Source organism: Anomaloglossus baeobatrachus, chromosome 4 (genome assembly GCF_048569485.1).
Source record: "Anomaloglossus baeobatrachus isolate aAnoBae1 chromosome 4, aAnoBae1.hap1, whole genome shotgun sequence".
In the NCBI taxonomy this organism is placed as follows: Eukaryota; Metazoa; Chordata; class Amphibia; order Anura; family Aromobatidae; genus Anomaloglossus; species Anomaloglossus baeobatrachus.
Window position 1 is genome coordinate 81831062 of NC_134356.1, and position 13709 is coordinate 81844770.

The window sequence follows — 13709 nt, forward strand, 5'->3', positions numbered from 1 at the left end:
TTGCTGCGAGTTTTTGCTCATCCAGAATCTAGATGAGAAAAAATGCTGACCATCTGCTCTCCCACATTGAATAACATCAGTCGGAGTGCAATGCGAGATTTTCTCGCATTGTACTCATCCGAGTCATATGCTCCTGTGAGTGTAGCCTTAAAATGAGACCTTTACGCTAAAGAAAAAAATATTTTTCTTGAAGGGAACTTGACTGCAAATTCAGATTGCCCGAACCAGGAAGAGCATTAATCAGTGTGATTGCATAATGTGTCCCACCTGACTAGTCTCAGGCTGGTCCCTGCCATCTTCTCCCCATTCTGCTCCCCTCAGGACATGTTTTCTCTGAAACACTGCAACATTTCAGGGCAAAACATCCACAGCTACAATAACGCTGCCAGTCTCTGATTCATACTGCCTGTGGTTGGATGAATTGGATTTCAGGTTCTCTTTGAAATCAAACAATTATTACAGGAAAGCCAATTTGTTAAAATTAGAAGTCACACATTTTCTGGAATTTCTTCAGAAATTTTGATTTGTATTAAATTTATTCTACATCTCTTTAGGTCCTCTAAGGCCCCTCCAGGCATTGCGAAGATTAGCTAGTGCTGGAGGCGTTGGAGACTAGAAGGGAACTATCAAGAAGATTAAAGATTTGTTTCGGGTTGAAGACTAGAAGGGACCTATCAAGAAGACAAGGGACTTGTTTTGGGTTGAAGACTAGAAAGGATCTATCAAGAAGACCAAAGACTTGTGTTGGGTTGAAAACTAAAAAGAACCTATCAAGAAGACCAAAGACCTGTTTTGGGTTGAAGACGAGAAGGGACCTATAGAAGACCAAAGAATATTTTTGGGTTTAAGACTAGAAGGGACTTATCAAGAAGACCAATGACTTGTTTTGGGTTCAATACCAGGTTGTAACTGGAAGGACCTGATACGGAGATGCCAAAGATCGTGGCCATTCCCTAGTCTTTTGAATCCAATAAAAGGTGGCTGGCCAGGCAACATTTTTCTGTATTCACCCCAAGCAAACAAATAATGTTTTGTGAAAATCATTTTGATTCAAATTGATTTCTAGTATTGATTAAAAATACATGGATTACATATAAGTATGAGAGTCATTATTCTATTATCACACTTAATGGGTTTTAGTGAATTGACCTAATAGAGCTTTGTACTTTTCATGTTCTATAATGGCTGACAATATACTGCATATTGTCAAGAGAAGACTTTGTTCTACCATATTGAAGAATTACATTTTCCCGAGTAAGATATTTTATACTAGCTTTTCACTGAAAACTTCAGGGTAGGTACATTTAACTGGATATTTTCTATGAATATTTGCATATTTTATAGCAACAAACATCAAATTTGGAAACATTTTACATCCACAAAATATTTTGATTATCTGGACATTTAAAAAATAAATAAATAAAAAATAACCTTTATCTATTTTGAGCATTATCAATGTAAACATATTTGTGAATACAACATAAAACATCAGTGGATAAAAAATTGTAAGCTCAAAAGTTTCCATTATAGACTGAGATGATTTTTTGGTGATTTTAATAAATTACTAAAATAAATTGCTCAAGAAAAATAAATAGAAACAATATTTAAATAAATTATTTAATTTTATTATTATTTTAAATATTTATATACATTTTTTAAGTTCTCTAAAATGGTTTCAATTGATTAAAGGGTCAAGGGAATATCATGAGATAGATATATTTAGAATGCAGCACATAAGTCTACTTTTTTAATTCATAAAATCTTTATGTGATTTAAATGTAAAGTTGTATCTATATTTAATGAATCTCTAATGCCTGTGTTTTAATGGAATAAAAATTTTGCAAAATAACAAAAACCTACTATAAATGTTAAGGATGTTTGTCGTTTGACTACAAATAGAGAAAAACAAACAGACCATTTCCGGTAATAATTACTCCAGCACTAGTAACCACAGAATAGCTATCTCCCTATTGATTGAAATTCTGTACTGGAGGCTATTACTCTGATCGGATTGTAGTTGCTCTACTTATTTGACTGAATTTGGCAAATGTTTTAGGGATTGTCTCCTCTCCTGCATGCTTAGCTCTAATGTTCTCAGACTAGCTTAATATCCCTCCAAAATGACTGCTGGATTCCCTGCCTTAGATTTTATAAGTTCTGATACTCTCCCTGATTGGCTGAGATAGACCATGTGATGCTGTATCTGCAGAGCATTAATAGGAAAGCTGTACAGACTTGGAAAGCCTTGTTAGCCTGCAATAATGTGACTGGCATTTTATTTTTGCGATTCTTGTGAATCGAATCTCTTATTGTCCAAATTTATGGGGGGGTCTGTGAATTTCAGGAAATTTGACTTAAAGTCAATCCTTGGTGGATTGATCTGCTCATCTGTAATATATTAAATAGAGTTTTATATATGATACACTCTATTATATTTACATCTCATGGTGATGAGAAACTAATTCATGTGTGGGAAAGTATCCAATACAAAATAGTCAGGTATAGTTACACTTAGACATGGCTGTTAATTGCTAATCAGCAGGATTCAAGCCAATTGGTGGTCATTTAATAGCCTACTCATACACACTGACCAAAGCTCTGTGATTATTAAAGGGGTAACACTGATGATCTAGCCTCAGGACAGATCATCAATGTCAGACCGGTGGGGTGCGATACCTGTCTCTCCTGCCGATGAGCTGTTACTGGTGCCGCTAGCTGGAAGTACAGAGTTTCTGAGCTGTACAACACATCACCATTGACAAAAAAGTGGACACAACCGGGTACTGCACATATGATTTGAATAAGGGATGAATATGTAGTACACACCTTACCACTATACAGTTGATGGAGTTGTGCAGCTCCAAAACAAGCTAGATCCAGCCAGTGGCATTGAGAACAGTTCATCAATAGGAGTGACGGGTTTTGTACCCCACCGGTCAGACTTTGATGACTTAGCCAAAGAAAAGGTCAGCAATGTTTAGGCCCGGACAACCCCTTTAATACTATTGGCAGCAGGAAATTACCTATTTATCTGGCACAATGTGCTTCCAAAAATGATATCTTTAATCAGGCTTAAAAATAATTTCACTTTAAAAATAAGCATTTTGGGTGATTTATGACATATTTAGACAAACCGATAACCGACAAACGACTTATCGGTAAATGTAAATGCCCCCTTACAATATCATGTTATACAATACAATTTAATTAGAGCCATTATCAAGGTCTGTCATTTCATAACTAACAAGTTTAAACACTTCATCATGACACTAGTGACAAAATTATTACGAAATGTTTAACGCAAAGAAAAATGGCTGAAGAAACAATTTTAAATTAGAAATTTGGAGCATTTAGGATCGAAGAAACATTAGTTCATTATTGCTGCATATTTTTTTACTTTTTTGTTTAAAAAATTAAACAAAATAAATATAAATTTATATTTAATTAGTATTAATTAAATTAGAACTAGTTAGTATTAAATAGTTAACTCATTAAAATAAATATAAATTCATATTTAATTAGTATTAATTAAATTAGAAAAAGTTAGTATTAATTAGTTAACTAATTAAAATAAAAATGTATATTTAATTAGTATTAATTAAATTAGAACTAGTTAGTATTAATTAGTTAACTAATTAAAATAAATATAAATTCATATTTAATTATTATTAATTAAATTAGAACTAGTTAGTATTAGTTAGTTAACTAATTAAAATAAATATACATTTATATTTAATTAGTATTAATTTAATTAGAACTAGTTAGTATTAATTAGTTAACTAATTAAAATAAATATAAATTAATATTTAATTAGTATTAATTAAATTAGAACTAGTTAGCATTAATTAGTTAACTAATTAAAATATAAATGTATATTTAATCAGTATTAATTAAATTAGAACTAATTAGTATTATTAGTTAACTAATTTAAATAAATATACATTTATATTTAATTAGTATTAATTAAATTAGTTAAAATTAATTAATTCATTTGTATGTGTCACACATTACTCTGTAATGTCTTGTTTTGGCCGTACGTGTCCCTTTTGATTAGTAAAGTGCTGCAGAATAAGTACAATAATTATTACATTATTATTATGATTATTATTAGTAGTAGTAGTATTTTATTTCTATAACTGGTAAAGAAACCAAAGGGGAAGAATTGGAATATTTAGCCCATTTCAATGGAAATCTTTGAGGCTCACAGTTCGGTCTGCCTGCCTATACCCACTGACATACACATGGTAGAAAAGGCAGAACTGTTATTTTCCGGATTGGTTTTACATTCCAAGTGCGTTCACTTGAGGCTACAAAATAACTTTCCGTTTTATAACTTCCTTACTAACAAAAGCTCAGTTCGAATAAATAAATAAATTAAAGAAAACACAAATTAAAGAAGCAAAGTACTAAACCAAAGCGTTTTTATGCAAACCATAGGTGAAAACACAAATTCAGTAGTATCCCATAAAGGAAAGCGCTTTTCATTATTTACAATTAAGCTAGAACACTTTAACTGTACTACAGTAGATTTTGCCTTGCCGGTAAGTACAAATAAGAAGTTAAAAATGTTTTAAGAAATCTTTGATCATATTTACAAATGGTCAGCATAAATGGATGCCCACATTGTATGACCTATGTACATATAGCAAAATGTAATGCGTCACTACAAGTACGGTGTGTCTTCATATATAGAACGCTTTTACCTAGTTTCTAAAAATCGTCTTATTTTTGCTTATCTTGTTAATTTAAGAAGTTTTATGTATTGTTTATCTCACTGGTTTATCAGCATTGTTATAAAAATAGGAAACAAACAAGCGATGGTTCGACTAGTCTAATGAACGATGCGAAGGGATTCCTATCGTCCTAAGGAGTCTCAGGGTTTTTTGATGAAAAATGTTCAATTTACAAGACATGATTAATATATTTCTTTTTTTTTTGTTTACCCCTATATCATAAACCAAAAATGTTCCTGTTTTTTTATTTTAGCCATATAAAATTATTATTTATTAGCTTATTCCTGTGATCAGCCACCGTTTTAATATCTATATACACACTTAGATATGTATATTATGTACCTAGCTACATTTCAAGCGCTAGTAATTGAGATGCCCTTCAGGAGCTGTATACAAATCAATCATGGGGTTAGTGTGTTATGTAGTAAATGTAGTAAAGTATGTAGTTTGTGCTTTTTATTCGTAAATTAAATAAATGTTATCTATATATATCTTTAATGTAAAAAAATGTTCTATCATTTTATAACCTCTTTACATACATTTATATCTATATATATATATATATATATGTCGTTAAGAATGTGAAAGGAGATCACTATAGACATTGTAAAATAATTGAACCAGTAATACCCTGCATTTGTATTAGATAGAAACAGAACATTCTTCATGAAAACACAGACACGTGATGATCCGATTTTTTTCGGGAGATGCATACTATCATACTTGCTAGCAGTCATTTACAGTTAATATTTACAGACACATCTCAAAGGTTTCTTTAAAGCTGTACCATAAAATAAGTCAATAATTAAACTCTACTTTTGGAAAGGTCATCAGCACATTGCCCTGCAACATGTTGGAACACCAAACAGAATTTCTAAGCTCTGCTTCCGACCTTGTAACAATTAAAAACACCTTATTTGCTGGATTGTCAGATTGCACACTATTTGTGTTAGCAATTTTTTTTTTTGACAATGCATTTTTTTGTTTTTCTTCTTCAATATGTTATTTTGCCTGAATGGTTCGAGAAACAGTACGTGCGACGTGTTTCCTTATTAAATATGGCTGTGTGTATGTCTGAATTTCGATCGATCCAGCTTTCAGGGTAAAGCACATAGCGGTCCCACACAAAACTATCTCTATCTGCAATGGAGATTCTAGTCTTCACGTTACGATGGACACTACAGCCTAAATTTATCAAAGACAGATATACACAGAAGTATGAGAAGGCCTGGTATAGTTTTATGCATTGCTAAGTCAGGTTTACTTGTATTAACATCAGATTTAGGGTTCATGCATATCAGCATATTCCACTTTCATATAATCGAGTTGTAACAGAGATTAGAGATGAGCGAACCTTTGAAAGTTTGGTTTGTCAGGGACATTCAAATCTTAAAAAAGTTCGGTTTGTGACCCCGACTTGATCTGAACCTCAATGGAAGTCAGTAATTGGGCATTTTGTGGCTCCAAACACTACACGTGGCTTGCACAGGGCTGAGCATCACTAACACCGAAGCACACCGCTGCTCACTTGAGTGGTTTGCACTCATAACTCATTCTAACTTCGAACCCCAAATTTGGTTTCCTGGAAGTCGGTTTCTGAACCCGAACCTCAAACCTCAGGTTCGCTCATCTGTAATAGAGATGAGCATTTTAGGCAAAATCTGAATTTGCCTTTTCATGCAAATATTATAGGGAACTTTGATTAACAGAAAAGTTGTTTTCTATGACTTGAATGTCACTTATTATACTCTGGGATCTCTACTGATCTTAGAGTATAAAAAATGTCAGATGTAAAAAAAAAAATAGAAAAATACTCATACATACCTCTTCAGCCCCTCCACTCCTCACCATCACCTCTTCATCGTATCTTCTGATTTATTTAATTTACTCACTTATATAGCACTATTAATTCCATAGTACTTTACAGATGTGATAATCACTGTCCTTTTTGGGGCTCACAATCTAAATTACCTATCAGTATGTCTTTGAAGAGTGGGAGGAAACCAGGGAACCCAGAGGAAACTCATGCAAACATGGGGAGAAAACACAAATTCCTCTCAGATAATGTTCTTGGCGGGATTTAAACCCAGGACTCAAGCTTGCTGCCCATGATTGCTGAATTCTCGGAACTTCCAATTCTAATGAGGCCTGACATGGTTCAATCCAAGAAGGGGTCCATAGGGTCACAACATCATGTCATCACGACATATGCCATGGCCTTGCATGAACATATGCAGAATCATCCCGGGCCTCATCAGAGTTGGAAGTCCCAGCTGTAAAATAGACGGTTGAGTCAGTGCTTATGGTAATGATCAGAAGATGTAATAAAGACCAGGCGAGTGATGGTGATCAGCGGAGGGGCTGGAGATGTTGACTGTAAGGTGATTATAAGTTTGTTTTGTTTTTTTTAGCCTTATTATCATAAGGTCACCATTCAGCAAAATATCGGTCAATGGTATCAATCTGCTGAATTCAAGTGGAAGCAATTTACAAAAATTACATTTTGGAAAATGCAGATTTTTGTAATTAATTACACTAGAATATATTTGCTCATCTCTAAGTTTTAACTTAAGGCTGGGAAAAAAAAATGTGGCAAGCTTCATTTCACACCGTAATATGACATATCTCTATAATGTAACATAATACGATGCACCACAATGTGATCCACTAATGTCACCAGGATTTGGTGTGGCCCTATAAAGCCTCTGCGTACATGGCTTTGCCAACTTTTGCTCTTTTGGATAAAGGTGTATTGTCTTCAGCCCTAAATAATATATTTCTGGAAAAAATAAAGGTTAACCACTAAAAATTTTTAAATAATATAGGAAAGATGGGTCTTAGCTCATTAATAAGCTGCCCCCTGAATAACGTTTCTTAAACAAGTGGCCAAAATGGACTGACATGTTCTGTATTGAGGATGTGTCGATTTTAGTTTCTAAAAGGGGTTCTCCAATAGTAGGACAACCTCATCTGATTTAACATGTTTCTCCCAGGTAAAATAATAAAGACTATACTCACCTCTTGTACTGGTGCTGTTGCAGCAGTGTCGAGGCTTAAGTGGGGTTGTGAGGTCATGCAAGCCCTGTGTCCAATCAGTGCCAACTTCCTTCTCCCTGCCTTCGGACCAAATTAGTTAATCAACAGGAAGTGAGTACATGGGCTGCATTCACTTCCTGTTGATTGTCCATTTGGTTTGAAGGCAGAGACAGAAGCCGGCAGTGATTGGACGTGGGCCTCGCATGACATCACAACTCCATGTGAACCCTGACACTATGAGCTATGGCACCGCTGTTACAGTGCCGGTATGGGAGGTGAGTATAGTCTTTATCATTTTACCTGGTGGTATCAGAACAGGTTGTTCTAGTAATGGACAACACCTTTAATTAGACAACCATAAATAAAATGTGTGATATGTAGTTGTTTGCCACAAATATTATATCCATAATAAATAGATATTAAAAAAACGATTAGAAAAATTAGGAGGTAACATACATAATATTATAAACATACCAAATCAACATTGCAATACTAAAAAAAAAAAAACTATAGTTGCAGAATTTTTTTTGAAGTAAATACATAACTCTAAAAAGAAAAACAAATTAGAAAATCGTAAATAATTTTTCTTTTAGCACTTTGACAATAGAGTTTGCTTAACACAAAATATACAAATGTTTTTTTTCATGCCTTAGTATTTCTTCTGCCATATCCTGTATGAAACTAAGAGCCGGTGGAAAAAGTTGACTTGAAGCTAGAAGCATGTTTTAAGGTGATTCAGAAGCATGATGTTCTCGAATAATAAACTTGTTACAAGATGTACCCGATGCACAGAGCCCTGCAATAAGTCTAGCATGCAATATGTAAGGAGCTGATACAGCCCCTTATCTTAATAAAGCAGGCAAAGCTGATAAATGTGGCACTTGGTTAAGGAAACAGATTAGCTACAACGTGTACATTCTATTCATGAGTTTACATTCTGTCTTTTTTTTTTCCTATGGTAATTCTAAGTTCACATTCTAGTGTATAGTGAATACATGCAATCCATGAACAGTATGATTCTCAAGCACATTACGATACAAGTTAATATTTCATGTTTAATACGGAAGTTGATAATAAACTGTTTAATGTTGAATCATCTTTAGAATACCATGACCAAAAGCTACACCTCTGTGTGTACAGCATAAGTAGTTGTATGGAAACTAATTTCACGATGGAGAAAATCTCTTTCAATAAGGTCATAATAGTACACCACACAAATTCATTGCAACCATTTATAATCTTTTTTTCTGCTTCCATTTGCATTTTCATTCCGGGGAATCTGTGACGTCACTGGACTTAACCGCATGCCACAGGGTTAAAGACTTTAACCAGAAAGCTTTAGCTTCTAACACCGGTGCCAATGCCAATGTTGAGATTAAATTACATAATTTCAAAGGAAAATGTCCTAGCAACAGTTTTAGACTATTTTACATATATTGCTTTTTGCTAACATATAGCATTAGTGATGAGCAAACAATACCAAGCTCAGGTGCTCGGTACTCATAACGAGCAGTGATGAGCGAGCACTAAAATGCTCGGGTGCTCGGTACTAATGAACAGTGATGAGCAAGCACTACCATGCTCATGTGCTCGATACTTGTAAAGAGCAGTTGGATGCTCAGACATACTTGACTCATCTACCAGGTAGAATAGAAGTCAATGGGGATCTCAAGCATTTTTCCAGAAGATCTTCCAGAAAAATGCTTAAACGCCCCATTGACGTCCATTATACTCAGTACACGAGTCGTGTCCGTCCAATCATCCAACTGCTCGTTATGAGTACAGAGCACCTGAACATGGTAGTACTTGCTCATCACTATACGTTACGATGTTACGAGTACCGAGCATGGTAGTGCTCGTTCATTATTACTTGTTATGACTACTGAGCCCACGAGCATGTCAGTGCTCACTCATGTCACTGCTCATTACAAGTACCAAGCACCCCAGCATGGTAGTTGCAACTCATCACTATTCATTACGAGTACCGAGCACACGAGTATGGTAGTGCTCGTCCATCACTATTCTTTACGAGTACCGAGCACACACACCTGGAACAGTTCATTCATCACTATTCGTTACGAGTACCAAGCACACAAGCATGGTAGTGCCGGCTCATCACTACTCGTTATGAGTACCGAGCATTGTAGTGCTCACTCATCACTATTTAGCATTCATAGGGGGATACTCTTTTGACAAACACACCAAACAAACTATATAGTTACGTATCTTGTCAATTGATTCGCATTACTTTGTTTTGTTGGATTCATTATTAATTAACAACCAGGGTTCTTTATGGTTGAACAAAAATATTTTTGCTGATCCTGTATCCAGTCCAGCCATGCATGGTAGACAGACCAGGACAGTCCTCATTGTATGACATAATTTGAGGGCTAGATACTAAGTTTCATCAAGATATTGCTCATATTAACTAATAATAGTTATCAGTCAGGGAAAAGTCATAATTTGTAATTTTATCTGTAAGAAATGGATCAAACTGGTAAGTGACTGGCTCAACGTCACTCCCAAAAGTGGTTTTCTTCTGCTGGGCTTTTTGGGTCTATTATCAGGTCAAAGCTTAGGTCCTACAGGAGCATCCCGTAATACTATAATGGGTCAATCGCACCCATCTGATTGTCTTTAAGCAAAGAGTATTCTAACTTTAACAAGTAAAAGTTAGAGCAATCAATTTGAAGAGCGAACCCTTGCCCGTGAAGTTTTTTAGTGACCTCATATTTTGGAGATTATTCAAGAATTATAATATATATCTGAAGGTGTATTCATGAAAATATATGGATGACTATATGTAGAATACAGACTATACTTCTTGACTAAACAAATAACTGCTGTATTTTTGGTATATATTATGGATATAAAATTGTTTAATGGTATAAAATGGGATTAAAAGGGGAAATTAACATTGTGGTAGATTTTGGTCATTAGTATTAAAAAGAAAATCAATGAGAGGCACAACATTTTTTTTTTCAAGTTTATGAATGTAGAAACCAAAAATCAAAAAGAAACTAATAACGGAAACAAAATATCACCTAGAACAAATGAATGTGCAATTTTTTTTTAGTATAGATATGAAGTTTTCAGGATTGAAGGATGACTTTGAACTTAATGAAGGTAGAGAAGTCAATATTCTGTTAAAGGGCAAAAACATCACTTGTTATCAGGTTAAAAGTCAAACAGTACTAAATGGATTCACCATTAGCCGCAAGTGTCGTTCATCACTATAATGGTGCAAACCGGCCATTTTGCATGTTGTTTCATTGATGCACTTTTCACCGTTTTTGTCCTCCAGAAGTTTTTGACTTTTTTTTATTGAGATGGTTTAATGCCATAAGGAAGAGAAGCTTTTTTGTGTGTTTAAAGCTGGTAAGAAACAAAGCAAAACCAAACATGTTGATCTAAAAATATATCTGAAGGAAAATAGTATTTCAATAACTCTATGTTGCCTTGTCTTTTTAAGATTCTGATTATTTTTTGACAATATATATTCTTCTTGCATGAAAAGTTTACGTAACTCCTTCTTTATGATGTTGCATTAATATAGTTTCGTTTTCTGTTGGGACTGTGCCACAAGGATGTTGATTTACATGTGTTTTTGTATCATTTTTTATTTCGGGCATGTGAACAAGGGTGGGATTTTATGCATTTTTCCTCCATTAGGTTTTTAGACGTAGTAAAGTGGAGACTCAACTTAATCATTGATGAGTAATGGAATACCAGTGCATGTCGGCACTAAGCAATATAGGTCTTATTGAAAGAGTAACCATTTCATTTTCCTTTGTGGATCGCTCTCCTTACCCCGCGTGTTACCAGGACGTGCTTTATTCCAAGAAGATCAATTATCCACATTGGAGCATGAGAGGAATTTTCGGAGGTTAAGAGACTGCACCCATACCCTGTTGCCTGATGGCTCCCAAAGGCACCTCCGAAGTAAAACCTCCGAATTGAGTATCTCTCTTTGCCAAAAAAATAAAAATTGGACTTAATTGCATCTACAAGATCAAGGCCTTACATTATTTAAAAGGCTGATGGGACAATTATGGAGAAGTATTACGTTAGATCTTATATGGCCTCCATCAATCAGAACACAACTTCTCAGTTCCAAGACTATTTTTCAATTCCATCCGCAACTATTACAGTTTCAGCTGAAATGTCTTCAAAAGCAACAATCAAACCATGCAATGTATGGGTGAGTCCAGAGAAGTTTGAAAATGACCAATTGCTTTAGCATCTCACTTCAATGCACTTGTGTGTACACAAGGAAAAGCTGTGTTACCTATATAAAATAATTAGAACGCTCGAAAAAAAAATGGAAGGGTGTTGTGGTCCTAATGAGTCTAGAATGGATCGGAACAGCAAACAGCGGGATGGTGAGTGCCAGCAACTAAGGTGTTTTAAAATAGCTTGTGTCCTGAATGTTATTTTCTAAGCCCCACTTCTGGTTTCACATATAATCTGAACAGACATCCAGTTCTTGTCTACTGTATGGCTTATTAGTCTTAGTTCACATAATAGAGCCAGTAGACTATATTGAAGAAAGAAAAAACCACTGGAAAAATCATGCGTGACCATCTGTCTATAGCATTTACATCAGTCAAGTCAGGTATGTTTATTTTCAACTGTGAAGCACGCCTCCGTAGTCTGCTTTTTTTTTGAACCACATGTCGTTCTAAGGCATTCCGTCCAAAGCTGTGTCGTGGTAATCCAGCTTTCCGGTACTGGATACTGGAGGTATCATATGTCAGCATAGTGCTTCTTGGATCACCAAGCCCCATTACAGCTTCTGACGCTGCCATCTCATTTTTAATTTCGAGTGTGCTTAGTAAAATATTTTCATGTGGATCCATCTGCAATTCAAGAAAAAAAAGATAAATTCCATGATCTCTTAATTGGTATATAATTGGTTTGTTCTGTACAGTAAAGATATTCATTTGCTATAGGGACTAAGGGAAAATTGGAAGATAGTAAAAAGTAATTTTCTATTTAATAAAAAGTAAGAACATAATAAGTCTGACGACTAAACGTAATGATGTAGAACAATTAATGAAGGGAAATTACAAAAAAAAATATGTAAAGTAAAAAAAAAAGATAAATGATCCTGCATATTACTGAATAGTATCTTCGATTTCCAGTGACATTTTTAATTAAACTTGAGTTTGCCCATTAGAAGAAAAAAATTCCAGCAACTTCGTCCCAAAAATGTTTTTCTTAAAACTTGTAAGGTTAATTCATAGTATTAAAAACAAAGTCTTAACCAAAGCTAGGATGGTCAAGTTTTTAACACTAGAACTACTGGACTCGTGACACCTATATAGAAATACATGGTGCAAAGTAGTCAAAATGACTACCTCAGTAGTTCTAGTGTTAACATGTATGTTTGCTTTTAATACTATGAATTAAACTTACAAGTTTTAAGAAAAATATTTTTGGGACAAAGTTGCTAGAATTTTTTTTTCCTCTCATGGATTTCCACTTTTGAATGAGAAGTTTTGCTTTCCGTGCACTGCCCTGGAACAATGATCCACGTCAAGATTGAACAGGTGAGCTGATCTGATTCGTATTACTGCATTGAGTTTGCCCATTGTTTAAGTTTTTTCCAAAATTTATTGACTGAGTCCAGAATCTAAATTCTCTAACTTTATATCTAAGAAATCCGGAGAAGAATGGGAATATGCCGCGCTTCCGTGTGGAAAGACCACCTTGGATGAATTCCAAGTGATTTTATTAGTCAATGCATTTTGATTTTATCCGAAAGAAGGCGAGGGTTTTCACTGAAATGCGTTGACACCCCTGTGTAGGTAAGAAAGCTGAAGAAGAATTGGGAATATGCCACACTGCTACATGGAAAGACCAACTCCAAGTGATTTTATTAGTCAACACGTTTCAATCTTCTCCTGAAGAAGGCAAGGGTTCTAGATGAAATGCGTT

The 13709-nt window shown here is 34.6% G+C and overlaps 1 protein-coding gene across 1 annotated transcript in view; it reads right to left on the minus strand.

Moving 5' to 3' along the window:
- Positions 1-3860: 3860 nt before the first annotated feature.
- GABRB2 (gamma-aminobutyric acid type A receptor subunit beta2) overlaps positions 3861-13709 on the minus strand; it is a 559541-nt gene continuing 549692 nt past the window's right edge. Inside the window, exon 9 of the mRNA XM_075344443.1 lies at positions 3861-12628. Coding sequence (XP_075200558.1) covers positions 12281-12628 — 348 coding nt within the window. The 3' untranslated portion in view covers positions 3861-12280. The remainder of the gene's footprint in view (positions 12629-13709) is intronic.